The following is a 27,186-nucleotide window of genomic DNA, read 5'->3' on the forward strand; positions in this document are numbered from 1 at the left end:
ACGGCGTCAAACCGCACCTACGCTCCACAAGATCATCCTAGAGTTTGCTCATACTTCAACCGTGCTATCACTCTTCTCCTTATTTTCCCACCATACTATCCATCACACCCACACCGAAATTGCTTTACAGAAACTCTCTTTACCCACATTCTGCATCCACCAACGCTCCTACAACCACGCCGTCATCAGAAGCACATGCACACACGGAAGCTCCCTTGGATGAGCATCAAGCTCAATCACAGCGTTCGTTTGATTCACTGCAAGCCGAGCTCTCCAAACCACCCTTGCCATTGTCAAGTACCACCACTACCTTGATACCAGCTGTGTGTTTTACACCATCATCCGGAAGCATGACGACGGTTGCATCTGCACCTTCAGTGTCCTCTAGTGCGGCCACTGCTTCTGTCGCCCAAGAGATGTTCGGTGAAATGGCCCAGTCTTATGGTTTCCATAATCTCAATCGCCAAAGCCTTTTCCCAGCAGATGGAACCGAGCATAGTTACTTTACTCTGTCGGCAGATTATCCCTTGGAGCAGGCTACTCCACCAGGGTCACCTTCAGCAGGGGAGAATGTTGGTGTCACAGATCGGTTGTCCATAGGAGCACAAGCAATGGTGCTTTCTTCGGGACTTCAAAAGTTTTTTCAGACAAACGCTACATCTTGCATAGGAATGATCCCCAGAATTATAACTATGACACACACCGAATTTCAACCCAACAACAGGAGCAAAGTATTCGTTCAGCTTAGAATCAAATCAGAAACAAAAACGAGATGCAAAATGCAGCTTCAGGATACCATAGAATTCTGGAACCGTTGTTTTCACAGAAGCCTGGAGATATACACATAAGTTAACCAAAAATTTCTTGTACAGCTTCGCTTAGAAGCAAAACAAGAGAGATGGGATACGGGCGCCCGTGATTCGACCACTCCTTACTACAGGCTAAATATATAATTAGTACCACACCCTCAAAATAGTTTCAGACTTGGTTTCTCTTTTCAAGTAGCATCCGAATAAGTAGGACAAGCATGGGTTATGGAAAACTTTGCTAGCATCTTGACGAAAATCAAATGGCGTTGGTGGTTGTTCAGGCCTTCTTGGGCTTGCAATCTGCTCCCACTGCTTGCTGGACCGATTTGAAACCGTCTCTTTCCAGACATTCTGCTAGCTCAGCCTGTTGAACGAAAGTGTCAAATATTATATATAAGCGACTATAATGAACATTTTACTCTGGATGGTTCGATCATTTTTTGCGAACAGTGATACATTGCAATTGAGGCAAAAAAAAAAGCTGCAACTTGCAAGCTTAAAAAACAAATACCAAATGTGTTTGACTAATCACCTTTATTCTTGGGATGAGAGCTGGACCACCATAGGCAAGGGCAGTGTAAAGTTGAACAAGTGTAGCTCCAGAACGTATCTTCTTGTACGCATCCTTACCACTGCAGAAATCGATTGAATATTTTTTGTGTTAAAAGTGCAAAGCATCGTCGAGGTAAAGACAGACAGAAATTGCATTACCTAGTTACACCACCACAGCCTATGAGGGGAATAGTGCCCTGCAATATATGCAAGAATTGTTAGTGAACAAGAATTAGGAGACAAAGAAACAGCGGCACTCAAAATGCAATAACCAGGATGGAAGATGTGCTGAAGTAAATAGATATGGCATACTGAAGTAAGCAAACGGATAAAAACACACACCCCTGTAAGGATATACATCTCCTTGAGGACGCGAGTAGATGAATCAAATAGAGGCTTCCCGCTTAATCCACCGGCTTCTTGAGCTAGTGGATGTGTTTCTGCAGGAGGTGGCCTTGCAATTGTTGTGTTCGATATAATCTGTGTCGTTAACAATGTCGGTACAGAATAAGCAAACATTAGCGAAACAACATGGAGAGGGAAATACATATTTGTGCAGAATTTAAAAAGGATTATGATATTCAGTAAAGTGCCACGTAAAAATGGTCACGGAAGAACTGTCCACCTACCAGGCCATCCAACTTGGAAGAAAGAGCAACCTGGACAACAATAAGAAAAGCATAAGAAAAACACAACCAATAGCCGATGAGCATGAAAAACAAAGCAAAGTCCAGTATGGTACCGCAGCAATGTCCTCAAGGTCCTCCTTCGACAAGTCCGGTGCAATCTTCACAAGCAATGGTGGTGGACCATCTTCAGCCCACTGCATCTCATCCCGTGCATCATGCACCTGCACATCCAGTGTAGGTCATACTAATTTCCCATGCAAATGAAGAAAACTATCCAGTTCAATTAAAAGGATTACAAACCTTCTTCACAAGTTCCCTCAGTTGCTTTCTACCTTGCAAGTCCCGAAGGCCTGGAGTATTTGGGGAAGAGATATTAATGACCTGCATTAAGAGCAAGAAACCACTGTGAACATTTATTTAAGAAGCAGAGAATAAAATAATCAAATGTTTTTCCTCAGACCATAGTCCCTAATTTCAATAAGTAGTGATGTGCTTTGGCAGATAATAACAAGCAAAGTACACAGTTTCACAAAATAAGCCCTTCATTTCTCCATTGTGCACTGACAACAAACCATTCAAGAAATGAATACACTTTGTTCTTAAGCAAACAGTTCTCCAATAATGATGTTTCTTTCTCTCTTTGATCATTTGATGGGCCATGTTAGATGAGAATAGATCAACATGAATGAATGCAAAGTTGCTTACTGTAACAATCATAACGATCTGAATCTATGGTGCACATGAAACTGAAAGTACCAAACGCATGATGTTAAGTTATCTTGTAAGATCAATAGACGGATACCAGGTAATCAGCATACTGCGACAACGAATGAACTCCTTGAACATAGTCAGCAGCAGCATCTTCACTAGTCTTATTCTTGCCAAGATTGACACCCAGAATTCCAGGTCCTGCTTTCCCTCCCTGCTTTACATTACTGGTTGATGAAGGATAGCTTGAAGTTTCCTCCATCTTCCGCTTACCATGTTGTGCCCCAAGACGCTTAGCGACTACTACAATTCCTTCACTGTTGAACCCGCAGCGATTGATTACAGCACTGAAGAGAAGGCAAGAAAACGCCATTATAAGAAACCGTCAAGTAGAATTTTACTTGTGTTTCCATGATTTTGAATGACCCAAACAGTTTGAATACCAAAAACAGTATATGACTTCTTACCCATGCTCTTTCAATCTGAATATCCGAGGCTTGGGATTTCCCTCTTGAGGCTGTGGTGTCACAGAGCCAACTTCCACAAAGCCAAATCCAAGACCCAATAAACCCTCAACGGCGTCGGCATTTTTATCGAAACCAGCAGCAAGACCAATTGGATTTGTAAAGTTCCTGCCCCAGACCTCTAGTCCAAGAACTGGTGGATCAGGTCTCTTTTCTTTTGGAACAAATCCATGAGCAGCAGCAGTAACAGCCAAACGATGAGCAAACTCTGCATCTAGCAGTGCAAAAAGTGGATTCACTAGCTCTGTTGATTTGAATATCCAGCCACTGCATGATCACAAAGGGCATATACGTTAGTGAATAGGCTCGTGGTTGATAGTTGTAAAAAAACAGTAGAAATAGGCAGGTGGCCGAATCCCAACTGGTGGCAATTTCAAGCGCCTATGGGGTATTTCCATGCTATTTTGATGTAACTAGATTTAGTGTCAGAAATTAAGGTCTAAGAACTTAGTATCATGTACCAAAGTGTGGCCTCGTCGGTAGTACTCAAGTAAGCACCTCCAGCAATAGTCAGCCCTATCATGGCCCCGGTCAAAAGCCTACCCTGCCAAATCAACAAGGAAAAACAAGGACTAGTTAGTTAATGAAGTATTGACAAAAGGAGGGTCAAGGGACGCATAATGACTGTAGCAACAGTATGATCGATTCAGTCCCGATCAATCTTTCATAGGATCCTTCACAGCTAATTCATCCATGCAATGTTTTCAATAAACAGAAAGGTTGAAAGTTAGTATTCTGATAATGATATGATCAATTCAGTCCCGATGGATCGATCAGTCGTAAGATCCCCCGCAAGCAACTATTCATCAATGCACTTTTAAAAATTAGAAAACAGAAGTTGCAAGTCAGCATTGTTATCGTATTCTCAAGAGTATCTACAGGAACAGTAGGAGTCAGGTTTTTTGTTCGTATTACATCATGCTGAGACAGAGTGCAAATAAGAGATCGTGCTACCAAAAGTTACAAAAAGATTAGTATTTTTCTGAAAAGATGCAATTTGAGATGCAAAGATGGCAGAAGAACATGGACCAGAGCAAGAACGCAGCGTGGTAGCACTAGCAGGCAGCAGCAGCAGGCACAACCCAAACACGCTAAATATAGCAGGCACGCAAAAAGCCATTGCTCCACGCTCCGCGACCTAGCATTGCTAGAGAGAAACAGCTCGGGGAGGATCTCAGAGAAGAGCAGAGGGCGCGTGTGAGGTGTATGCGTTAATGCCGAAGAGACGGCGGAGCGGGGAGAGCGTGGTTACCTTGCGGGGAGGCGGGGGCACCTTATTAGGAGCAGCCGCCGCCGCGCCCGACGAAGCTGCGGAGGCCGTGCTGGCCTGCCGGGAGGGGCCGGCGCCGGTTTTAGTCGCGGTTAGAATATTTCCGGGATTAACGAGGGACGATGGAAGCCTCTTTTTCTACTAGTGGGGCGTACTCGTCGCCCTGGCCCGTCGCCATGCGGAGCCGCTGTGCGCCGAACTTGATGGGGCTGGCGAGGACGTCTCAAACCTTAGCTGACACGGACGTGCGCACGCCAGCGTTAGGTTAGGCATCAACTGTTGGGCTTCCGGCGCGCAACATACGTGCCAAGCTAGCTAAGCAGAGGCTGGATTTTTGGAGCAGGTGGGCGTTGCGCACCCGCACTGTACACCCCTCCATTAGCAAATTCTGGGTGTGTTCACACATTAGCTATAGTAAACTGGCAGTCCCATCGTAGCAGGTTTTGGCACTTCTTGCCATCGCACCGCGCACCTGTACCATACACCCTCCATCATTTAGTAGTGCCTGTTCAGCGGTAGCTACAGTAGAATAGCAGTCCATCATAGAGAGAGAAGAACTTGTGCTGCATGCATCTTGAGAGAGTGAAGGAGAGAGAGGAGATTCGGTGAGATTTGGGATAGAGTGCTGTGACTCTATGAGAGAGACCTGAAAGAGAGAGAAAATTTCGGTGAGAGAGAGCAACAGATTTTTGGAGAGAGTTTGGAGAGAGAGTGTGAAGAGACCAGTGCACGCATGTGCACAGTGCATCATTTCGAAAAATAAATGTGCACAGTGTATGAGAGAGAGTGTGTTTTACTTTTTGAAGGACAGAGAGACTAGTGTTTACAGTTATAGCTACATGCAAAGTATTCTTTATTTGTTTAAATTTATAATGGTCGTATGCTCTGTGACTTTTTAATCTGGCTGAGATGCTGCATGACCTTGGATCTCCCTTGCTGACGAAAAGAAATGAGATTCTGACTCCCTCCTCTGCGCACAAATTGCTAATGTAGGATAACTGTTCACGCTACAGTTGTTGTGGCTTTTTCCCTGTTTTCCTTGCATGGACAAAGCATCACGTGAACCGTTTAGTCAACCCTATGCTGCTAACCTGTGCATGCTACAGACGCCGACCAAGTTCTCGAATCTCTAGAGAAAATTAACGTCCACGATACGGGTGCGCACCGCTACCACACTTTTCCTAGCTAAGCACACAAGCTTGATCGATTTCAGCTAGCTCACGTCGGCCGGCCGGAAAACAGTACACCTCTGAAGCGATTCGACGAGCAAAGACAATCCACGAAACAAGATTTTGGTTTGGAAAAGTCTACTTAGCTACAGCCGGTTCGATCTGAAGGCATGCACGCGCGCGCTCTCTAGTTCTGTCGCCCGCGTTCCCTTCTGCCCCACGTCCCGTCCTAGAGTAGCCTAAGCCAGCACGTCGCCGCTCCCATGGCCGCTGACCGCCTCTAGAGTATGTCCAACGCAATCGATCTAGCTAGCTAGCCTAGTAGCAATGCAGCGAGGCGCTCACTGCGCTTTACACACGCTGCACAGGCATCTTTTTGAGACGTAAGAGCATCTCCACCGGATCCTCCAAATAGTCGACAGCAGGATCGCCGGCACTGTTGTGTTGTATGGGTGGAGTCGACAGTGCATCCTCTATTTGGGGAGGCTGTTCCCACACCGGCGCCTTCTATATGGTGGCCTCTAAAACTTTTTTCCAGGATTTTTTTGATATATTATACGTTTTTTAACGACGTCGTATGCAAAAGTTATTGCGGTTTTACCATTTTTTAAACTTTTTTGGCAAAAAAAGTGAAAATTAGAATTTCTTAATTTCTCCGAATAGTAGGTTGCATAACATACAAGAATTTGAAAACAATTTTTTTTTGAATTTTCTATCATTTTCTTTTGTATTTTACAAACCAAAAAAAGGCGATCCACTAGGGGGGGTGCAGGGTGCGTGGGAGTAAAAAAAAACTCCCTTTAGTCCCGGTTGGTGTCCCCAACCGCGACTAAAGGTTTTTCAGACGGCCGCGTCCCTCCACCGCCCTTTAGTCCCGGTTGGTAGAGCATTAGTCGCGGGTTGCCTCCCGAACCGCGACTAAATCCCCCTTTAGTCGCGGTTCGAATATTTTCGGGACTAATGAGGGAGGATGGAAGCCTCTTTTTCTACTAGTGGGGCGTACTCGTCGCCCTGGCCCGTCGCCATGCGGAGCCCTGTGCGCCGAACTTGATGGGGCTGGCGAGGACGTCTCAAACCTTAGCTGACACGGACGTGCGCACGCCAGCGTTAGGTTAGGCATCAACTGTTGGGCTTCCGGCGCGCAACATACGTGCCAAGCTAGCTAAGCAGAGGCTGGATTTTTGGAGCAGGTGGGCGTTGCGCACCCGCACCGTACACCCCTCCATTAGCAAATTCTGGGTGTGTTCACACATTAGCTATAGTAAACTGGCAGTCCCATCGTAGCAGGTTTTGGCACTTCTTGCCATCGCACCGCGCACCTGTACCATACACCCTCCATCATTTAGTAGTGCCTGTTCAGCGGTAGCTACAGTAGAATAGCAGTCCATCATAGAGAGAGAAGAACTTGTGCTGCATGCATCTTGAGAGAGTGAAGGAGAGAGAGGAGATTCGGTGAGATTTGGGATAGAGTGTTGTGACTCTATGAGAGAGACCTGAAAGAGAGAGAAAATTTCGGTGAGAGAGAGCAACAGATTTTTGGAGAGAGTTTGGAGAGAGAGTGTGAAGAGACCAGTGCACGCATGTGCACAGTGCATCATTTCGAAAAATAAATGTGCACAGTGTATGAGAGAGAGTGTGTTTTACTTTTTGAAGGAGAGAGAGACTAGTGTTTACAGTTATAGCTGCATGCAAAGTATTCTTTATTTGTTTAAATTTATAATGGTCGTATGCTCTGTGACTTTTTAATCTGGCTGAGATGCTGCATGACCTTGGATCTCCCTTGCTGACGAAAAGAAATGAGATTCTGACTCCCTCCTCTGCGCACAAATTGCTAATGTAGGATAACTGTTCACGCTACAGTTGTTGTGGCTTTTCCCTGTTTTCCTTGCATGGACAAAGCATCACGTGAACCGTTTAGTCAACCCTATGCTGCTAACCTGTGCATGCTACAGACGCCGACCAAGTTCTCGAATCTCTAGAGAAAATTAACGTCCACGATACGGGTGCGCACCGCTACCACACTTTTCCTAGCTAAGCACACAAGCTTGATCGATTTCAGCTAGCTCACGTCGGCCGGCCGGAAAACAGTACACCTCTGAAGCGATTCGACGAGCAAAGACAATCCACGAAACAAGATTTTGGTTTGGAAAAGTCTACTTAGCTACAGCCGGTTCGATCTGAAAGCATGCACGCGCGCGCTCTCTAGTTCTGTCGCCCGCGTTCCCTTCTGCCCCGCGTCCCGTCCTAGAGTAGCCTAAGCCAGCACGTCGCCGCTCCCATGGCCGCTGACCGCCTCTAGAGTATGTCCAACGCAATCGATCTAGCTAGCTAGCCTAGTAGCAATGCAGCGAGGCGCTCACTGCGCTTTATACACGCTGCACAGGCATCTTTTTGAGACGTAAGAGCATCTCCACCGGATCCTCCAAATAGTCGACAGCAGGATCGCCGGCACTGTTGTGTTGTATGGGTGGAGTCGACAGTGCATCCTCTATTTGGGGAGGCTGTTCCCACACCGGCGCCTTCTATATGGTGGCCTCTAAAACTTTTTTCCAGGATTTTTTTGATATATTATACGTTTTTTTCCGACGTCGTATGCAAAAGTTATTGCGGTTTTACCATTTTTTAAACTTTTTTTGCAAAAAAAGTGAAAATTAGAATTTCTTAATTTCTCCGAATAGTAGGTTGCATAACATACAAGAATTTGAAAACAATTTTTTTTTGAATTTTCTATCATTTTCTTTTGTATTTTACAAACCAAAAAAAGGCGATCCACGGGGGGGGGGTGCAGGGTGCGTGGGAGTAAAAAAAAACTCGGAAAACCTTTAGTCGCGGTTAGGGACACCAACCGGGACTAACGGGGTACCCTTTAGTCGCGGTTGGTGTCCCCAACCACGACTAAAGGTTTTTCAGCCGGCCGCGTCCCTCCACCGCCCTTTACTCCCGGTTGGTAGAGCATTAGTCGCGGGTTGCCTCCCGAACCGCGACTAAATCCCCCTTTAGTCGCGGTTCGAATATTTTCGGGACTAATGAGGGAGGATGGAAGCCTCTTTTTCTACTAGTGGGGCGTACTCGTCGCCCGGCCCGTCGCCATGCGGAGCCCCGTGCGCCGAACTTGATGGGGCTGGCGAGGACGTCTCAAACCTTAGCCGACACGGACGTGCGCACGCCGGCGTTAGGTTAGGCATCAACTGTTGGGCTTCCGGCGCGCAACATACGTGCCAAGCTAGCTAAGCGAGAGGCTGGATTTTTGGAGCAGGTGGGCGTTGCGCACCCGCACCGTACACCCCTCCATTAGCAAATTCCGGGTGTGTTCACACATTAGCTATAGTAAACCGGCAGTCCCATCGTAGCAGGTTTTGGCACTTCTTGCCATCGCACCGCGCACCTGTACCATACACCCTCCATCATTTAGTAGTGCCTGTTCAGCGGTAGCTACAGTAGAATAGCAGTCCATCATAGAGAGAGAAGAACTTGTGCTGCATGCATCTTGTGAGAGTGAAGGAGAGAGAGGAGATTCGGTGAGATTTGGGATAGAGTGTTGTGACTCTATGAGAGAGACCTGAAAGAGAGAGAAAATTTCGGTGAGAGAGAGCAACAGATTTTTGGAGAGAGTTTGGAGAGAGAGTGTGAAGAGACCAGTGCTCGCATGTGCACAGTGCATCATTTCGAAAAATAAATGTGCACAGTGTATGAGAGAGAGTGTGTTTTACTTTTTGAAGGAGAGAGAGACTAGTGTTTACGAGTTATAGCTGCATGCAAAGTATTCTTTATTTGTTTAAATTTATAATGGTCGTATGCTCTATGACTTTTTAATCTGGCTGAGATGCTGCATGACCTTGGATCTCCCTTGCCGACGAAAAGAAATGAGATTCGACTCCCTCCTCTGCGCACAAATTGCTAATGTAGGATAACTGTTCACGCTACAGTTGTTGTGGCTTTTTCCCTGTTTTCCTTGCATGGACAAAGCATCACGTGAACCGTTTAGTCAACCCTATGCTGCTAACCTGGGCATGCTACAGACGCCGACCAAGTTCTCGAATCTCTAGAGAAAATTAACGTCCACGATACGGGTGCGCACCGCTACCACACTTTTCCTAGCTAAGCACACAAGCTTGATCGATTTCAGCTAGCTCACGTCGGCCGGCCGGAAAATAGTACACCTCTGAAGCGATTCGACGAGCAAAGACAATCCACGAAACAAGATTTTGGTTTGGAAAAGTCTACTTAGCTACAGCCGGTTCGATCTGAAGGCATGCACGCGCGCGCTCTCTAGTTCTGTCGCCCGTGTTCCCTTCTGCCCCACGTCCCGTCCTAGAGTAGCCTAAGCCAGCACGTCGCCGCTCCCATGGCCGCTGACCGCCTCTAGAGTATGTCCAACGCAATCGATCTAGCTAGCTAGCCTAGTAGCAATGCAGCGAGGCGCTCACTGCGCTTTACACACGCTGCACAGGCATCTTTTTGAGACGTAAGAGCATCTCCACCGGATCCTCCAAATAGTCGACAGCAGGATCGCCGGCACTGTTGTGTTGTATTGGTGGAGTCGACAGTGCATCCTCTATTTGGGGAGGCTGTTCCCACACCGGCGCCTTCTATATGGTGGCCTCTAAAACTTTTTTCCAGGATTTTTTTGATATATTATACGTTTTTTTCCGACGTCGTATGCAAAAGTTATTGCGGTTTTACCATTTTTTAAACTTTTTTTGCAAAAAAGTGAAAATTAGAATTTCTTAATTTCTCCGAATAGTAGGTTGCATAACATACAAGAATCTGAAAACAATTTTTTTTTGAATTTTCTATCATTTTCTTTTGTATTTTACAAACCAAAAAAAGGCGATCCACGGGGGGGGGTGCAGGGTGTGTGGGAGTAAAAAAAAACTCGGAAAACCTTTAGTCGCGGTTAGGGACACCAACCGGGACTAAAGGGGTACCCTTTAGTCGCGGTTGGTGTCCCCAACCGCGACTAAAGGTTTTTCAGCCGGCCGCGTCCCTCCACCGCCCTTTAGTCCCGGTTGGTAGAGCATTAGTCGCGGGTTGCCTCCCGAACCGCGACTAAAGCCCCTTTAGTCGCGGTTCGAATATTTCCGGGACTAATGAGGGAGGATGGAAGCCTCTTTTTCTACTAGTGGGGCGTACTCGTCGCCCTGGCCCGTCGCCATGCGGAGCCGCTGTGCGCCGAACTTGATGGGGCTGGCGAGGACGTCTCAAACCTTAGCTGACACGGACGTGCGCACGCCAGCGTTAGGTTAGGCATCAACTGTTGGGCTTCCGGCGCGCAACATACGTGCCAAGCTAGCTAGCAGAGGCTGGATTTTTGGAGCAGGTGGGCGTTGCGCACCCGCACTGTACACCCCTCCATTAGCAAATTCTGGGTGTGTTCACAGATTAGCTATAGTAAACTGGCAGTCCCATCGTAGCAGGTTTTGGCACTTCTTGCCATCGCACCGCTCACCTGTACCATACACCCTCCAACATTTAGTAGTGCCTGTTCAGCGGTAGCTACAGTAGAATAGCAGTCCATCATAGAGAGAGAAGAACTTGTGATGCATGCATCTTGAGAGAGTGAAGGAGAGAGAGGAGATTCGGTGAGATTTGGGATAGAGTGCTGTGACTCTATGAGAGAGACCTGAAAGAGAGAGAAAATTTCGGTGAGAGAGAGCAACAGATTTTTGGAGAGAGTTTGGAGAGAGAGTGTGAAGAGACCAGTGCACGCATGTGCACGGTGCATCATTTCGAAAAATAAATGTGCACGAGTGTATGAGAGAGAGTGTGTTTTACTTTTTGAAGGACGAGAGAGACTAGTGTTTACAGTTATAGCTGCATGCAAAGTATTCTTTATTTGTTTAAATTTATAATGGTCGTATGCTCTGTGACTTTTTAATCTGGCTGAGATGCTGCATGACCTTGGATCTCCCTTGCTGACGAAAAGAAATGAGATTCTGACTCCCTCCTCTGCGCACAAATTGCTAATGTAGGATAAATGTTCACGCTACAGTTGTTGTGGCTATTTCCCTGTTTTCCTTGCATGGACAAAGCATCACGTGAACCGTTTAGTCAACCCTATGCTGCTAACCTGTGCATGCTACAGACGCCGACCAAGTTCTCGAATCTCTAGAGAAAATTAACGTCCACGATACGGGTGCGCACCGCTACCAGACTTTTCCTAGCTAAGCACACAAGCTTGATCGATTTCAGCTAGCTCACGTCGGCCGGCCGGAAAACAGTACACCTCTGAAGCGATTCGACGAGCAAAGACAATCCACGAAACAAGATTTTGGTTTGGAAAAGTCTACTTAGCTACAGCCGGTTCGATCTGAAGGCATGCACGCGCGCGCTCTCTAGTTTTGTCGCCCGCGTTCCCTTCTGCCCCACGTCCCGTCCTAGAGTAGCCTAAGCCAGCACGTCGCCGCTCCCATGGCCGCTGACCGCCTCTAGAGTATGTCCAACGCAATCGATCTAGCTAGCTAGCCTAGTAGCAATGCAGCGAGGCGCTCCCTGCGCTTTACACACGCTGCACAGGCATCTTTTTGAGACGTAAGAGCATCTCCACCGGATCCTCCAAATAGTCGACAGCAGGATCGCCGGCACTGTTGTGTTGTATGGGTGGCGTCGACAGTGCATCCTCTATTTGGGGAGGCTGTTCCCACACCGGCGCCTTCTATATGGTGGCCTCTAAAACTTTTTTCCAGGATTTTTTTTGATATATTATACGTTTTTTTCCGACGTCGTATGCAAAAGTTATTGCGGTTTTACCATTTTTAAAAAAAAATTGCAAAAAAGTGAAAATTCGAATTTCTTAGTTTCTCCGAATAGTAGGTTGCATAACATACAAGAATCTGAAAACAATTTTTTTTTGAATTTTCTATCATTTTCTTTTGTATTTTACAAACCAAAAAAAGGCGATCCACGAGGGAGGGGGGTGCAGGGTGCGTGGGAGTAAAAAAACTCGGAAAACCTTTAGTCGCGGTTGGGGACACCAACCGGGACTAAAGGGGTACCCTTTAGTCGCGGTTGGTGTCCCCAACCGCGACTAAAGGTTTTTCAGCCGGCCGCGTCCCTCCACCGCCCTTTAGTCCCGGTTGGTAGAGCATTAGTCGCGGGTTGCCTCCCGAACCGCGACTAAAGCCCCCTTTAGTCGCGGTTCGAATATTTCCGGGACTAATGAGGGAGGATGGAAGCCTCTTTTTCTACTAGTGGGGCGTACTCGTCGCCCTGGCCCGTCGCCATGCGGAGCCGCTGTGCGCCGAACTTGATGGGGCTGGCGAGGACGTCTCCAACCTTAGCTGACACGGACGTGCGCACGCCAGCGTTAGGTTAGGCATCAACTGTTGGGCTTCCGGCGTGCAACATACGTGCCAAGCTAGCAAAGCAGAGGCTGCGTTTTCGGAGCAGGTGGGCGTTGCACACCCGCACTGTACACCCCTCCATTAGCAAATTCTGGGTGTGTTCACACATTAGCTATAGTAAACTGGCAGTCCCATCGTAGCAGGTTTTGGCACTTCTTGCCATCGCACCGCGCACCTGTACCATACACCCTCCATCATTTAGTAGTGCATGTTCATTGGTAGCTACAGTAGAATAGCAGTCCATCATAGAGAGAGAAGAACTTGTGCTGCATGCATCTTGAGAGAGTGAAGGAGAGAGAGGAGATTCGGTGAGATTTGCGATAGAGTGTTGTGACTCTGTGAGAGAGACCTGAAAGAGAGAGAAAATTTCGGTGAGAGAGAGCAACAGATTTTTGGAGAGAGTTTGGAGAGAGAGTGTGAAGAGACCAGTGCACGCATGTGCACAGTGCATCATTTCGAAAAATAAATGTGCACAGTGTATGAGAGAGAGTGTGTTTTACTTTTTGAAGGAGAGAGAGACTAGTGTTTACAGTTATAGCTGCATGCAAAGTATTCTTTATTTGTTTAAATTTATAATGGTCGTATGCTCTGTGACTTTTTAATCTGGCTGAGATGCTGCATGACCTTGGATCTCCCTTGCTGACAAAAAGAAATGAGATTCTGACTCCCTCCTCTGCGCACAAATTGCTAATGTAGGATAACTGTTCACGCTACAGTTTGTTGTGGCTTTTTCCCTGTTTTCCTTGCATGGACAAAGCATCACGTGAACCGTTTAGTCAACCCTATGCTGCTAACCTGTGCATGCTACAGACGCCGACCAAGTTCTCGAATCTCTAGAGAAAATTAACGTCCACGATACGGGTGCGCACCGCTACCACACTTTTCCTAGCTAAGCACACAAGCTTGATCGATTTCAGCTAGCTCACGTCGGCCGGCCGGAAAACAGTACACCTCTGAAGCGATTCGACGAGCAAAGACAATCCACGAAACAAGATTTTGGTTTGGAAAAGTCTACTTAGCTACAGCCGGTTCGATCTGAAGGCATGCACGCGCGCGCTCTCTAGTTCTGTCGCCCGCGTTCCCTTCTGCCCCACGTCCCGTCCTAGAGTAGCCTAAGCCAGCACGTCGCCGCTCCCATGGCCGCTGACCGCTTCTAGAGTATGTCCAACGCAATCGATCTAGCTAGCTAGCCTAGTAGCAATGCAGCGAGGCGCTCACGGCGCTTTACACACGCTGCACAGGCATCTTTTTGAGACGTAAGAGCATCTCCACCGGATCCTCCAAATAGTCGACAGCAGGATCGCCGGCACTGTTGTGTTGTATGGGTGGCGTCGACAGTGCATCCTCTATTTGGGGAGGCTGTTCCCACACCGGCTCCTTTTATATGGTGGCCTCTAAAACTTTTTTCCAGGATTTTTTTGATATATTATACGTTTTTTTCCGACGTCGTATGCAAAAGTTATTGCGGTTTTCCCATTTTTTAAACTTTTTTTGCAAAAAAAGTGAAAATTCGAATTTCTTAATTTCTCCGAATAGTAGGTTGCATAACATACAAGAATCTGAAAACAATTTTTTTTTTGAATTTTCTATCATTTTCTTTTGTATTTTACAAACCAAAAAAGGCGATCCACGGGGGGGGTGCAGGGTGCGTGGGAGTAAAAAAACTCGGAAAACCTTTAGTCGCGGTTGGGGACACCAAGCGGGACTAAAGGGGTACCATTTAATCGCGGTTGGTGTCCCCAACCGCGACTAAAGGTTTTTCAGCCGGCCGCGTCCCTCCACCGCCCTTTAGTCCAGGTTGGTAGAGCATTAGTCGCGGGTTGCCTCCCGAACCGCGACTAAAGCCCCCTTTAGTCGCGGTTCGAATATTTCCAGGACTAATGAGGGAGGATGGAAGCCTCTTTTTCTACTAGTGGGGCGTACTCGTCGCCCTGGCCCGTCGCCATGCGGAGCCGCTGTGCGCCGAACGTGATGGGGCTGGCGAGGACGTCTCCAACCTTAGCTGACACGGACGTGCGCACGCCAGCGTTGCCGAAGTAGGCGCTGGGAAGCGGCGGCGAGAGGCGGGCGCGCATGTCGACCACCGTGTAAAGTCGGGACTCGGCGTCCGAGGGCAGCGCACGCGCCATTAAGGCGCAGCGCCAGATGTGAGCCACGAGAGAGCGGAACAAGGACTCGCCGGAGGTCTACCAGCCGCCAAGCAACACTGCGTTTGAATCCAACCCCTAATCTTCTCCAATTTTCCTAACCATGTACTTTTCTTTCGTCCCCAAATTCTTGGCTGCAGTTTGATTGCTCGGTGGATTGCTTACAAATTTATTCTTCAATTTTATGAATTTGAACAATCATGGGTATACAATATTGAGTAATAGCTAATGTTAGGTTTGGTTCAGAACAATTTTTTTTGCTTTCCTTTAGCCTGGCCCATCCATGGACTTTTTTCAAGCTCCGCCACTGATTGGAACGACATCTAATTTGTGACGGAAGTGGTAAATATAGATATAAAACTTCAGTGATGAAACACTCACGACTAGGCTGCACTATTACAAACACTCATAGACAAGTACTGAACATCACACTATAAACTGAACCACAAAGCAAACAGACAACATTCGTCTCCTGCTAGCCAAGGAAGGAGAAGCGAAGTAAAAGATATGAAAAGAGGCAAACCTTTTGCGCGCTGGTGTTGTTGATGAAGAGATGAGCTCCCAATTGCTCGAGCTCTGGATCTCCCTGCCTTCTCTATGGTTCCCTCTCTTCTCTCTAGCTTCTTGGATCTAAAGCCCACAAGGTATTTAGCAAGGAAGCATTTCCTTTTATAACCAGGCGGCATGGCTTTGTAGAGGATTGTCACTTGCGAATTGCATGACATGTATCTTGTGCACCCATGGTATCTTGTTTACGACTTTCCTTGCAAGTCTCGTATTTTGATGTGTATCTGTTGTAATCATTGGGTTGATACACGGCTATGAGATTCAAGGGATGCGAACATTTCAGGCAATCCATCATCTAGGTTAGGCATCAACTGTTGGGCTTCCGGCGCGTGATGAACCACAAGTATAGGGGGTGTATCGCAGTATCTTCGATAAGTAAGAATGTAGATCCCAACGAGGAGCAGAAGGTGTTGACAAGCAGTTTCGATGAAGGATTCACTGTAAATGCTCACAGACAAGTATTCAGGGGGTTTTGATGTAACAGATGAATAAAGTACGAGTAAATAAAGTGGAAGAGTAACAATTGCAGCGAGTGGCCCAATCCTTTTTAGCACAAAGGACAAGCCGGTTTGTTTACTTATAATGACCAAAAGTTCTCGAGGACACACGGGATTTTAGTCTAGTGCTTTCGCTACATACGGCTAATTAATCTTCATTGTTTTGATAAGTGTTGTGTGGGTGAACCTATGCTAATGTACCGCCCTTCCTAGGACTAATACATACTTGTGATTATACCCCTTGCAAGCATCCTGAGATCCTACGATCCCTCCTGCATCGATATACCAACGGGGGCTCAGGTTTCTGTCACTCCGGCAACCCCGCAATTGGCAAACGAGTACAAGATGCATTCCCCTAGGCCCATAAAGGTGAAGTGTCGTGTAGTCGACGTTCACACGACACCACTAGAAGAATAACACCACAACTTAAATATCATAACATTGAATACTACTCAACCATACTTCACTACTAACACTTAGACTTCACCCATGTCCTCAATAACTAAACGAACTACTCACGAGACATCATATGGAACATGATCAGAGGTGATATGATAATGAATAACAATCTGAACATAAACCTTGGTTCAACGGTTTTACTCAATAGCATCAATAACAAGTAGAAATCAACACCGGGAGAGTTTCCCCTATCAAACAATCAAGATCAAACCCAAATTGCTACAGCGGTGACGAGGTGCAGCGGTGGAGACGGCGGTGATGATGATGAAGATGATGGTGATGGTGATGGAGATGATGTCCAGCTCGATGACGGTGACGATGGCGTCGATTTCCCCCTCCGGGAGGGAATTTCCCCGGCGGATTCCTGCCCGCCGGAGAGCTCTTTTCTCTCTGGTGTTCTCCGCCCCGCAGAGGCGGCTGTGACTCTTCGCGACGTACCCCCTCTGGCTTAGGTTTTCGGGACGAAGGCATCCGCGAAGAAAAGGAGGCGAGAGGGGCTGTGGGCCCCCCTCCTCATAGGGTGGCGCGGCCAGGCCTTGGGCCGCGCCGGCCTGTGGGGTGGGCCCACCTCGGGTCCCCTCTTCTCCCCCTTCTGGCTCCCTTCGTCATCTGGAAAAATAGGAGTTTTCGTGTAATTCCCGTCAATTGTTGATCTTCCGAAATATTGCATTATGACGGTGCTTTTTCCAGCAGAATCCCGGCTCCGGTGCGCGATCCTCCAATAATCATGAATCATGCAAAATAGATGAAATAACATAAGTATTATCTCCAAATATGAAATATATCAATGAATAACAGCAAATTATGATATAAAATAGTGATGCAAATTGGACGTATCAACTCCCCCCAAGCTTAGACCTCGCTTGTCCCCAAGCGAAACTGAACTCGGTGAACAGGACCACATGTTTATGGAGTGAAGAGTCGATAATTCAAATACGGACAAGAAGCATCATATTCATTCACACAAGACATTCTAGTAAACAACTTCCTCATATAACTCAACTTGAAACAAGTATAAGGTAATCACAAATAAAGGTGCATAAGAAATCATAATTGGTGATGGCAAACTTTGTTCTTGGTCAGATAACAGTTAACAAATTATACTTATCTATTGAGCAGCGCTCTCATATTAAAACTTATGTGGCTCATCTTTCATACTCAATCATAATTATCATTGATGACTTTCAAAGCTATATTCATTCAGGTAAAACTTGTACTAAACAATAAAAGACATGATGAAGCAAATCACAATATAATAGTTTGATCACAACAACTAAAATGCTTGCTTGAAATGGAGGGAAATAGGTTTACTGACTCAACATAAAGTAAAGGACAGGCCCTTCGCAGAGGGAAGCAGGGATTAAATCATGTGCTAGAGCTTTTTCAGTTTTGAAATCATATAAAGAGAATAAAAGTAATATTTTGAGAGGTGTTTGTTGTTGTCAACGAATGGTAGCGGGTACTCTAACCCCCTTGCCAAACAGACCTCCAAAGAGCGGCTCCCATGAAGGACGTTATCTCTACCAGCAAGGTAGATCATCCCTCTTCTCTTTTGTTTACACATGTACTTTAGTTTATTTAAGGATGACACTCCCCCAACCTTTGCTTACACAAGCCATGGCTAACCGAATCCTCGGGTGCCTTCCAACAATCTCATACCATGGAGGAGTGTCTATTGCAAAATTAAGTTGCTTAGTGATGAATCAGAGCAAAACATGTGAAGATAATTATTAATGAAAGTTGATTAATTGGGGCTGGGAACCCCGTTGCCAGCTCTTATTGCAAAATTATAGGATAAGTGGATGAAACCACTAGTCCATTAGTGGAGGCTGTTCAACAATATTGAAAGATAAAACACCACATACTTCCTCATGAGCTATAAAACATTGACACAAATAAGAAGTAATAAGTTTTGAATTGTTTAAAGGTAGCACATGAAGTATTTACTTGGAATGGCAGGAAATACCATGCAATAGGTAGATATGGTGGACACAAATGGCATAGGTTTGGGTTCAGGTTTGGATGCACGAGAAGCATTCCCTCTCAGTACAGGTCTTTGGCTAGCAAGGTTAATTAGCAAGCATAAGAGTTGAGGGAAACAAACGAATATACATGTGATAGACATAATCATGCATCTTTCTTGCAAGCACAAACAATTTTAACTTCAGAATAATAAGCTATGAGCTAACAAGAAAGGAAGACAATGAAACAACTATATGTATTTCTCTTTTCTACTTAAACCTCAAGGTGTTGTTGCTATTGACCAATGCTAAGTTTGCCAAAACCAAATAGATTTACTCAATGCTCCCAAAGTGGTACCAATACTAAAATCAAGATCAATCATATAATAGAAATTGCAAACTAAAATAAGGTGTGCAATATCTAAATGATAAGACTTCTCATTAATATTTCATAACGATAACTCACACCAAGGGATACATAGACAAACTAAAGGAGAGATACTTCCACACTGCAACCCATCTTATATGATAACTTCCCTACTCATGATATGACACTACTTGATAGTAAAAAGTAAAAGGTAGTGATGATGTGATACTGATGGCGTGTAACTCACACGTTCGTTGGGAACCCCAAGAGGAAGGTATGATGCGCACAGCAGCAAGTTTTCCCTCAGAAAGAAACCAAGGTTTATCGAACCAGGAGGAGCCAAGAAGCACGTTGAAGGTTGATGGCGGCGGGATGTAGTGCGGCGCAACACCAGGGATTCCGGCGCCAATGTGGAACCTGCACAACACAACCAAAGTACTTTGCCCCAACGAAACAGTGAGGTTGTCAATCTCACCGGCTTGCTGTAACAAAGGATTAAACGTATTGTGTGGAAGATGATTGTTTGCAGAGAAAACAGTAAAACAAGTATTGCAGAAGATTTGTATTTCAGTATTAAAGAATGGACCGAGGTCCACAGTTCACTAGAGGTGTCTCTCCCATAAGATAAAAGCATGTTGGGTGAACAAATTACAGTCGGGCAATTGACAAATAGAGAGGGCATAACAATGCACATACATGTCATGATAAATATAGTGAGATTTAATTGGGCATTACGACAAAGTACATAGACCGCCATCCAACCGCATCTATGCCTAAAAAGTCCACCTTCGAGTTATCGTCCGAACCCCTTCCAGTATTAAGTTGCAAAGCAACAGACAATTGCATTAAGTATGGTGCGTAATGTAATCAATAACTACATCCTCGGACATAGCATCAATGTTTTATCCCTAGTGGCAACAGCACAACACAACCTTAGGGGTTTCTGTCACTCCCCCAGATATCAATGCAGGCATGAACCCACTATCGAGCATAAATACTCCCTCTTGGAGTTACTAGCATCAACTTGGCCGAGCCTCTACTAATAACGGAGAGCATGCAAGATCATAAACAACACATAGGTAATAACTTGATAATTAACATAACATGGTATTCTCTATCCATCGGATCCCGACAAACACAACATATAGCATTACGGATAGATGATCTTGATCATGTTAGGCAGCTCACAAGATCCAACAATGAAGCACAATGAGGAGAAGACAACCATCTAGCTACTGCTATGGACCCATAGTCCAGGGGTGAACTACTCACTCATCACTCCGGAGGCGACCATGGCGGTGTAGAGTCCTCCGGGAGATGAATCCCCTCTCCGACAGGGTGCCGGAGGAGATCTCTAGAATCCCCCGAGATGGGATTGGCGGCGGCGGCGTCTCTGGAAGGTTTTCCGTATCGTGGTTTTTTCGCATCAGGGGTTTCGCGACGGAGGCTTTAAGTAGGCGGAAGGGCGGAGTCGGAGGGCTGACGAGGGGCCCACACCACAGGGCGGCGCGGGCCCCTCCTTGGCCGCGCGGCCCTGTGGTCTGGCCACCTCGTGTCCCCACTTCGTATGCTCTTCGGTCTTCTGGAAGGTTCGTGGCAAAATAGGACCCTGGGACTTGATTTCGTCCAATTCCGAGAATATTTCGTTACTAGGATTTCTGAAACCAAAAACAGCAGAAAACAAAGAATCGGCACTTCGGCATCTTGTTAATAGGTTAGTTCCAGAAAATGCACGAATATGACATAAAGTGTGCATAAAACATGTAGGTATCATCAATAATATGGCATGGAACATAAGAAATTATTGATACGTCGGAGACGTATCAGCATCCCCAAGCTTAGTTCTGCTCGTCCCGAGCAGGTAAAACGATAACAAAGATAATTTCTGAAGTGACATGCCATCATAACCTTGATCATACTATTTGTAAACATATGTAATGAATGCAGCGATCAAAACAATGGTAATGACATGAGTAAACAAGTGAATCATAAAGCAAAGACTTTTCATGAATAGTACTTCAAGACAAGCATCAATAAGTCTTGCATAAGAGTTAACTCATAAAGCAATAAATCAAAGTAAAGGCATTGAAGCAACACAAAGGAAGATTAAGTTTCAGCGGTTGCTTTCAACTTATAACATGTATATCTCATGGATAATTGTCAACATAGAGTAATATAACAAGTACAATATGCAAGTATGTAGGAATCAATGCACAGTTCACACAAGTGTTTGCTTCTTGAGGTGGAGAGAGATAGGTGAACCGACTCAACATAAAAGTAAAAAAGAATGGTCCTTCAAAGAGGAAAGCATCGATTGCTATATTTGTGCTAGAGCTTTTATTTTGAAAACATGAAACAATTTTGTCAACGGTAGTAATAAAGCATATGAGTTATGAAAATTATATCTTACAAGTTGCAAGCCTCATGCATAGTATACTAATAGTGCCCGCACCTTGTCCTAATTAGCTTGGACTACCGGATCTTTGCAATGCACATGTTTTAACCAAGTGTCACAATGGGGTACCTCCATGCCGCCTCGTACAAAGGTCTAAGGAGAAAGCTCGCATTTTGGATTTCTCGCTTTTGATTATTCTCAACTTAGACATCCATACCGGGACAACATGGACAACAGATAATGGACTCCTCTTTAATGCATAAGCATGTGACAACAATTATTATTCTCATATGAGATTGAGGATATATGTCCAAAACTGAAACTTCCACCATGAATCATGGCTTTAGTTAGCGGCTCAATGTTCTTCTCTAACAATATGCATGCTCCAACCATTAAAGTGGTAGATCTCTCTTACTTCAGACAAGACGGACATGCATAGCAACTCACATGATATTCAACAAAGAATAGTTGATGGCGTCCCCGTAAACATGGTTATCGCACAACAAGCAACTTAATAAGAGATAAAGTGCATAAGTACATATTCAATACCACAATAGTTTTTAAGCTATTTGTCCCATGAGCTATATATTGCAAAGGTGAATGATGGAATTTTAAAGGTAGCACTCAAGCAATTTACTTTGGAATGGCGGGTAAATACCATGTAGTAGGGAGGTATGGTGGACACAAATGGCATAGTGGTTGGCTCAAGTATTTGGGATGCATGAGAAGTATTCCCTCTCGATACAAGGTTTAGGCTAGCAAGGTTATTTGAAACAAACACAAGGATGAACGGTGCAGCAAAACTCACATAAAAGACATATTGTAAACATTATAAGACTCTACACCGTCTTCCTTGTTGTTCAAAACTCAATACTAGATATTATCTAGACTCTAGAGAAACCAAATATGCAAACCAAATTAGCAAGCTCTAAGTGTTTCTTCATTAATGGGTGCAAAGTATATGATGCAAGAGCTTAAACATGAGCACAAAAATTGCCAAGTATCAAATTATTCAAGACATTTTAGAGTTACTACATGTATCATTTTCCAATTCCAACCATATAACAATTTAACGAAGAAGAAACTTCGCCATGAATACTATGAGTAGAGCCTAAGGACATACTTGTCCATATGCTACAGCGGAGCGTGTCTCTCTCCCACAAAGTGAATGCTAGGATCCATTTTATTCAAACAAAACAAAAACAAAAACAAACCGACGCTCCAAGCAAAGTGCATAAGATGTGACGGAATAAAAATATAGTTTCAGGGGAGGAACCCGATAATGTTGTCGATGAAGAAGGGGATGCCTTGGGCATCCCCAAGCTTAGACGCTTGAGTCTTCTTAGAATATGCAGGGGTGAACCACCGGGGCATCCCCAAGCTTAGAGCTTTCACTCTCCTTGATCATATTGCATCATACTCCTCTCTTGATCCTTGAAAACTTCCTCCACACCAAACTCGAAACAACTCATTAGAGGGTTAGTGCACCATAAAAATTAACATGTTCAGAGGTGACATAATCATTCTTAACACTTCTGGACATTGCATAAAGCTACTGGACATTAATGGATCAAAGAAATTCATCCAACATAGCAAAAGAGGCAATGCGAAATAAAAGGCAGAATCTATCAAAACAGAACAGTCCGTAAAGATGGATTTTATTAGGCCACCAGACTTGCTCAAATGAAAATGCCCAAATTGAATGAAAGTTGCGTACATATCTGAGGATCATGCACGTAAATTGGCTTAATTTTCTGAGCTACCTACAGGGAGATAGACCCATATTCGTGACAGCAAAGAAATCTGGAACTGCGCAGTAATCCAAATCTAGTACTTACTTTACTATCAAAGACTTTACTTGGCACAATAAAACTCAAAACTAAGATAAGGAGAGGTTGCTACAGTAGTAAACAACTTCCAAGACACAAATATAAAACAAAAATACTGTAGTAAAAACATGGGTTGTCTCCCATAAGCGCTTTTCTTTAACGCCTTTCAGCCTAGGCGCGTAAAGTGTATATCAAGTAACATCAAGAGACGAAGCATCAACATCATAATTTGCTCTAATAATAGAATCATAAGGTAACTTCATTCTCTTTCTAGGGAAGTGTTCCATACCTTTCTTGAGAGGGAATTGATATTTAATATTACCTTCCTTCATATCAATAGTAGCACCAACGGTTCGAAGAAAAGGTCTTCCCAATATAATGGGGCAAGATGCATTGCATTCAATATCCAAGACAACAAAATCAACGGGGACAAGGTTATTGTTAACCATAATATGAACATTATCAACTTTCCCCAAAGGTTTCTTTTTAGCATTATCAGCGAGATTAACATCCGGATAACAGTTTTTCAATGGTGGCAAGTCAAGCATATCATAGACTTTCTTAGGCATAACAGAAATACTTGCACCAAGATCACATAAAGCATTACAATCAAAATCTTTGACCCTCATTTTAATGATGGGCTCCCAACCATCCTCTAGCTTTCTAGGAATAGAAGTTTCAAGTTTTAGTTTCTCTTCTCTAGCTTTTATGAGAGCATTTGTAATATGTTTTGTGAAAGCCAAATTTATAGCACTAACATTGGGACTCTTAGCAAATTTTTGTAAGAACTTTATAACTTCAGAGATGTGGAAATCATCAAAATCTAAATCATTACAATTTAAAGCAATGGGATTATCATCCCCAAGGTTGGAAAAAATTTCAGCAGTTTTATCACAGGCAGTTTCAGCTAGCTTTAGCAGCTTCGAGTAATTTTGCGCGCTTTGCACTAGGAGTAGAAACATTGCCAACACCAATTATTTTATCATTGATAGTAGGATGTGCAGCAACATGTGAATCATTAGCATTGCTAGTGGTGGTAATAGTCCAAACTTTAGCTACATTACTCTTTTTAGCTAGTTTTTCATTTTCTTCTCTATCCCACCTAGCACGCTAGCTCAGCCATTAATCTTATATTCTCATTAATTATAACTTGGATGGCATTTGCTGTAGTAACAATTTTATTTTCAATATCCCTATTAGGCATAACTTTCGATTTCAAAAGATCAACATCGGAGGCAAGACTATCAACTCTAGAAGCAAGAATATCAATTTTATTGAGCTTTTCCTCAACAGATTTGTTAAAGGCAGTTTGTGTACTAATAAATTCTTTAAGCATAGCTTCAAGTCCAGGGGGTGTATTCCTATTATTGTTGTAAGAATTCCCATAAGAATTAGCATAACCGTTACCATTATTATAAGGATATGGCCTATAGTTATTACTAGAATTGTTCCGATAAGCATTGTTGTTGAAATTATTATTTTTAATGAAATTTACATCAACATGTTCTTCTTGAGCAACCAATGAAGCTAATGGAACATTATTAGGATCAACATTAGTCCTATCATTCACAAGCATAGACATAATAGCATCAATCTTATCATTCAAGGAAGAGGATTCTTCAACAGAATTTACCTTCTTACCTTGTGGAGCTCTTTCCGTGTGCCATTCAGAGTAATTAATCATCATATTATCAAGAAGCTTTGTTGCTTCACCAAGAGTGATGGACATAAAGGTACCTCCAGCAGCTGAATCCAATAAATTCCGCGAAGAAAAATTTAGTCCCGCATAGAAGGTTTGGATGATCATCCAAGTAGTCACTCCATGGGTTGGGCAATTTTTAACCAGAGATTTCATTCTTTCCCAAGCTTGAGCAACATGTTCATTATCCAATTGTTTAAAATTCATTATGCTACTCCTCAAAGATATAATTTTAGCAGGGGGATAATATCTACCAATAAAAGCATCCTTGCATTTAGTCCAGGAATCAATACTATTCTTAGGCAGAGATAGCAACCAATCTTTAGCTCTTCCTCTTAATGAGAAAGGAAACAATTTCAATTTAATAATATCACCATCTACATCCTTATACTTTTGCATTTCACATAGTTCAACAAAATTATTGAGATGGGCAGCAAGCATCATCGTAACTAACACCAGAAAATTGCTCTCGCATAACAAGATTAAGTAAAGCAGGTTTAATTTCAAAGAATTCCGCTGTAGTAGCAGGTGGAGCAATAGGTGTGCATAGGAAATCATTATTATTTGTGGTTGTGAAGTCACACAACTTAGTGTTTTCAGGGGTAGCCATTTTAGAAGTAGTAAATAAAGCAAACTAGATAAAATAAATGCAAGTAATTAATTTTTTTTGTGTTTTTGATATAGCAAACAAGACAGTAAATAAAGTAAAGCTAGCAACTAATTTTTTTGTGTTTTGATATAATGCAGCAAACAAAGTAGTAAATAAAATAAAGCAAGACAAAAACAAAGTAAAGAGATTGAGAAGTGGAGACTCCCCTTGCAGCGTGTCTTGATCTCCCCGGCAACGGCGCCGGAAAAAGAGCTTGATGGCGTGTAACTCACACGTTCGTTGGGAACCCAAAGAGGAAGGTATGATGCGCACAGCAGCAAGTTTTCCCTCAGAAAGAAACCAAGGTTTATCGAACCAGGAGGAGCCAAGAAGCACGCTGAAGGTTGATGGCGGCGGGATGTAGTGCGGCGCAACACCAGGGATTCCGGCGCCAACGTGGAACCCGCACAACACAACCAAAGGACTTTGCCCCAACGAAACAAGTGAGGTTGTCAATCTCACCGGCTTGCTGTAACAAAGGATTAAACGTATTGTGTGGAAGATGATTGTTTGCAGAGAAAACAAGTAAAACAAGTATTGCAAGCAGATTTGTATTTCAAGTATTAAAGAATGGACCGAGGTCCACAGCTCACTAGAGGTGTCTCTCCCATAAGATAAAAGCATGTTGGGTGAACAAATTACAGTCGGGCAATTGACAAATAGAGAGGGCATAACAATGCACATACATGTCATGATAAATATAGTGAGATTTAATTGGGCATTACGACAAAGTACATAGACCGCCATCCAACTCGCATCTATGCCTAAAAAGTCCACCTTCAGTGTTATCGTCCGAACCCCTTCCAGTATTAAGTTGCAAAGCAACAGTACAATTGCATTAAGTATGGTGCGTAATGTAATCAATAACTACATCCTCGGACATAGAATCAATGTTTTATCCCTAGTGGCAACAAGACAACACAACCTTAGGGGTTTCGTCACTCCCCGGATATCAATGCAGGCATGAACCCACTATCGAGCATAAATACTCCCTCTTGGAGTTACTAGCATCAACTTGGCCGAGCCTCTACTAATAACGGAGAGCATGCAAGATCATAAACAACACATAGGTAATAACTTGATAATTAACATAACATGGTATTCTCTATCCATCGGATCCCGACAAACACAACATATAGCATTACGGATAGATGATCTTGATCATGTTAGGCAGCTCACAAGATCCAACAATGAAGCACAATGAGGAGAAGACAACCATCTAGCTACTTCTATGGACCCATAGTCCAGGGGTGAACTACTCACTCATCACTCCGGAGGCGACCATGGCGGTGTAGAGTCCTCCGGGAGATGAATCCCCTCTCCGGCAGGGTGCCGGAGGAGATCTCCGTAATCCCCCGAGATGGGATTGGCGGCGGCGGCGTCTCCGGAAGGTTTTCCGTATCGTGGTTTTTTCGCATCGTGGGTTTCGCGACGGAGGCTTTAAGTAGGCGGAAGGGCGGAGTCGGAGGGCTGACGAGGGGCCCACACCACAGGGCGGCGCGGCCCCCCCTTGGCCGCGCGGCCCTGTGGTCCGGCCACCTCGTGGCCCCACTTCGTATGCTCTTCGGTCTTCCGGAAGGTTCGTGGCAAAATAGGACCCCGGGACTTGATT

At 44.5% G+C, this 27,186-nt stretch overlaps 2 protein-coding genes across 2 annotated transcripts in view; both read right to left on the reverse strand.

Annotated features, from left to right (window-relative positions):
• Window positions 1–773: 773 nt before the first annotated feature.
• On the reverse strand, window positions 774–15,133 carry LOC124671091 (dihydroorotate dehydrogenase (quinone), mitochondrial-like). Its single transcript, XM_047207523.1, has 12 exons — window positions 14,915–15,133; window positions 4,475–4,630; window positions 3,684–3,766; window positions 3,166–3,489; window positions 2,793–3,045; window positions 2,291–2,371; window positions 2,104–2,211; window positions 1,991–2,020; window positions 1,704–1,841; window positions 1,521–1,558; window positions 1,342–1,441; window positions 774–1,173 (listed from the first exon to the last, which is right to left on the reverse strand). The coding sequence occupies exons 1-12, from the start codon at window positions 15,131–15,133 to the stop codon at window positions 1,087–1,089; spliced, it is 1,617 nt and encodes a 538-aa protein (XP_047063479.1). The 3' UTR covers window positions 774–1,086.
• Window positions 15,134–15,534: 401 nt separating this feature from the next.
• LOC124671092 (putrescine hydroxycinnamoyltransferase 1-like) overlaps window positions 15,535–27,186 on the reverse strand; it is a 13,289-nt gene continuing 1,637 nt past the window's right edge. The window contains exon 4 of the mRNA XM_047207524.1: window positions 15,535–15,539. Within this exon, the coding sequence (XP_047063480.1) occupies window positions 15,535–15,539 (5 nt within the window). The remainder of the gene's footprint in view (window positions 15,540–27,186) is intronic.

Source organism: Lolium rigidum, chromosome 7, assembly GCF_022539505.1.
Source record: "Lolium rigidum isolate FL_2022 chromosome 7, APGP_CSIRO_Lrig_0.1, whole genome shotgun sequence".
NCBI lineage: Eukaryota > Viridiplantae > Streptophyta > Magnoliopsida > Poales > Poaceae > Lolium > Lolium rigidum.